Below are 3,146 nucleotides of genomic sequence, written 5' to 3' on the forward strand. Positions count from 1 at the left end.
CAAAAAAGACAAAAAAGACAAAAAAGACAAAAAAGACAAAAAAGACAAAAAAGACAAAAAAGACAAAAAAGACAAAAAAGACAAAAAAGACAAAAAAGACAAAAAAGACAAAAAAGACAAAAAAGACAAAAAAGACAAAAAAGACAAAAAAGACAAAAAAGACAAAAAAGACAAAAAAGACAAAAAAGACAAAAAAGACAAAAAAGACAAAAAAGACAAAAAAGACAAAAAAGACAAAAAAGACAAAAAAGACAAAAAAGACAAAAAAGACAAAAAAGACATAAAATACAAAAAAGACAAAAATTTGATAAAAAAAACTAAACATTGCAAAAAGTCCAAAATGTCAAAAATATAAAAATTACAAAAATTACAAAAATTATAAACATGTCAAAAATTTAACAATTACAAAAATATAAAAAAAAATACAAAAATCACTCTATTTGTATATAATGATAAAAATAACAATATCGAAGAAAAAATTACAAAAATTACAAAACAGAAGTTACAAAAATTTCGTAAATTGACCAAACACAAAAATTTAAAATAATTTTAAATGTAAAAAAAAATTAGAAAATTTAAAAAAACCCAAGTTTTGCAAAACCAAAAACAAAAATATCAATAAAAATATAATCAAAATCACAACAAATACATAAATGATTAAGATATAAATAAAATATGAATAAAAAAAATCAAAATTTAGTTACTAAAAATGACAAAAATTTCCCAAAAAAATATCAAAAACTTCAAATATTCCAAAAAAAAAATTACAGAAAATGACAAAAATCAAAAGAATTACAAAAAAAAAAACGAAAATCTCAAAAATGATAAATTTGATGCATTCTGATATTTCTTTTCGTTTTTGCCAATTTTATGTACCGCCTTCAAGAAAGTGATGATAGTAAAAAGTATTTTATTTTCTCCATTTTTGCGTTTTTTTATCATAGAAAATTCCAATAAATTCATAGATCAGAATTTTTCTGAATTTGAATTTTTTGTTTTTGTCAATTTTTGTTAACTGCTAAACTAACAAACCGACATGCACGATTTAAACGATTTAGAAAAATTTTCTAGTTCCAGAAATACATTGCATAAAAAAAACTGAAAAACTACAAATTTCTGTAAATTTAGTTTCTTACATCGGTAAAGAACGTCTATGAGTGTTTGAAATTAAAAAATTTAATATATTTTATATTTTGACTTATGTTTTTAAAAATATCTAAGATTCCTCCGAGACCCGAGATTGAGTTTTCCTTACAAAGTTTGCTTAAGCTCCCTTATTCTTCAAGACGAGTAAAAATTAACAAAATCCGGTTTTCGAGAAAAATGATCATTGATTTAAAACCTTTATTTTCGATTTCTTTTCAAAATTCTATAGTTATTATAATGTTTACATTTTTTGAACTTACATAAGTTTGCATTTTTTGAAAGTTAACTTTTGAATCTTAAATTTGTCTGCAAGGCAATGTGAATATTCGATTTGCGTGCCTACATCAAGGCGTTTTAACCCTTTAAAAAGCTTTTTTTTCCTGAAAAAATTGCTCAGTTTTAACGTCTACAAAGAATTCAACAAAAAAATTTCATTGTCGAGGAATTTTTTTTTACCTTTTTATGAAAAAATGCATAACAACAGGGATCAAAACTCATATCAGAATAGTTGTAACTCTTGACTGTAAATAGCTTTCTAATGTCCAAAAATACATGGACCGAGGATGTCTGATGTCACAAAAGAGGTAGTTTTTCGAAAAATAAGTTAGCATACCCTGCCACAAGGCAATGTTGCGTTTTCGAGGGTTAATATTAAAACGCCTCGATGTAGGCAAAAAATTCCGAGTATGAAATATTTATATTCCTTCCCAAACGAAGGTGTAAAATGGTGATTATTCGTAACAAAAAATTTATAGGATTTTGTGTGGTTTCTGGATGCAATGATAGCAGAAAAAAAAATTTAAAAAAAAGTGACCTTCAAGAGTTTCTCACTCGTAAAATCACTAATCACATGTACCATTACATTTCAGGTGTGCAAAAGACCCAGGAAGCGATCGAAAATACGATCGGCAGCAATCCCAAGAGCCAACCGCCCCCAGTCAAGAAAGCTCCGAAAGCGGAAAAACCAAAACCCGCCTCAACCGGTGGCAACAACAACGGCCACGGAAACGGAAACGGCAATGGCAATGGGAACGGTGGCAAGAAACCGCCGCTCACCCAGGAGGAAATTGAACGGCGGGCTGCTCGGCGTTTGCTGGGCGATCTGTACGTGGACAAAGAGTACTTGGAGAATTTGCTCAAACACCCAGACCTGAAGAAGGCCGACACCAACACCGAGGGAGTCTCCGAATATGCCAAGGACGCGATCAACTTCCTGAACAATCGGCAGGAGTTTTGGCGCCAACAGAAACCCTGCACCAGTCTGAACTCGGCCAAAATCGCCGATGGAGGTGGAATACCGAAATGGTAAAGGAATCGAGACAGTTTCGAATCGTTCAACAACGGTTGTTCCGGCCGATACAAATATTTTGTTTATTTATGTCGTTCGTTCTTTAGGAAAAAGAATTGCATTTAAGCAGAGCATCACTTTTAAAAGAAAAAAATCTTTGGTTCTCTCATTTTTTATTATTTTATTGCCCCCTCCCTTCAAACAGCATTATGACGATGGTCTGCAGGACATAAACAATATGATAACATTTGTATCTGGGCCCTTTCCCAAAAAAAAAACGACAAGTTATTAAAAGCATTTATTGACAGACACATTATTGTTACTAATAATTACACAGGCGCGGTGCTGTTAGAGCTGTGCAAAGCAGTTTAAAGCTGTAGGAGTTGATTTTTCTATACACTTTCGAAGCAGAAGCAGAACACACATGTGATGGTACAATACAATACAATGGTACTATAGTTAAGTTTTTGGCTTGAACGATACGCCTCCCCCCCCCCCCTTGCGAGTAGAACACGCTCACGAGTTTTGTTTTGAGGATGTTTTTTGCAAATGAAATACACGTCATTATCGAAAATGCTTTGTTGTTTTATTGTATTCCGTTTTCCGTTACCAATCTCACATTTCATTTATACTTAAATCCATCATTCTCTCGTTGGCTACATTCAGGACGATTAATTTGGTCTTTTAGTGAGATGATTGACATGGAACAAAT

At 31.3% G+C, this 3,146-nt stretch overlaps 1 protein-coding gene across 1 annotated transcript; it reads left to right on the forward strand.

The window, feature by feature from the left end:
• The first annotated feature begins 1,760 nt into the window (after positions 1-1,760).
• On the forward strand, positions 1,761-3,008 carry LOC129748121 (outer dynein arm-docking complex subunit 4-like). The gene is made up of 2 exons (XM_055742616.1): positions 1,761-2,451; positions 2,772-3,008. The coding sequence occupies exons 1-2, from the start codon at positions 1,871-1,873 to the stop codon at positions 2,812-2,814; spliced, it is 624 nt and encodes a 207-aa protein (XP_055598591.1). The 5' UTR covers positions 1,761-1,870; the 3' UTR covers positions 2,815-3,008.
• The last annotated feature ends 138 nt before the right edge of the window (positions 3,009-3,146 follow it).

Source organism: Uranotaenia lowii, chromosome 2, assembly GCF_029784155.1.
Source record: "Uranotaenia lowii strain MFRU-FL chromosome 2, ASM2978415v1, whole genome shotgun sequence".
In the NCBI taxonomy this organism is placed as follows: Eukaryota; Metazoa; Arthropoda; class Insecta; order Diptera; family Culicidae; genus Uranotaenia; species Uranotaenia lowii.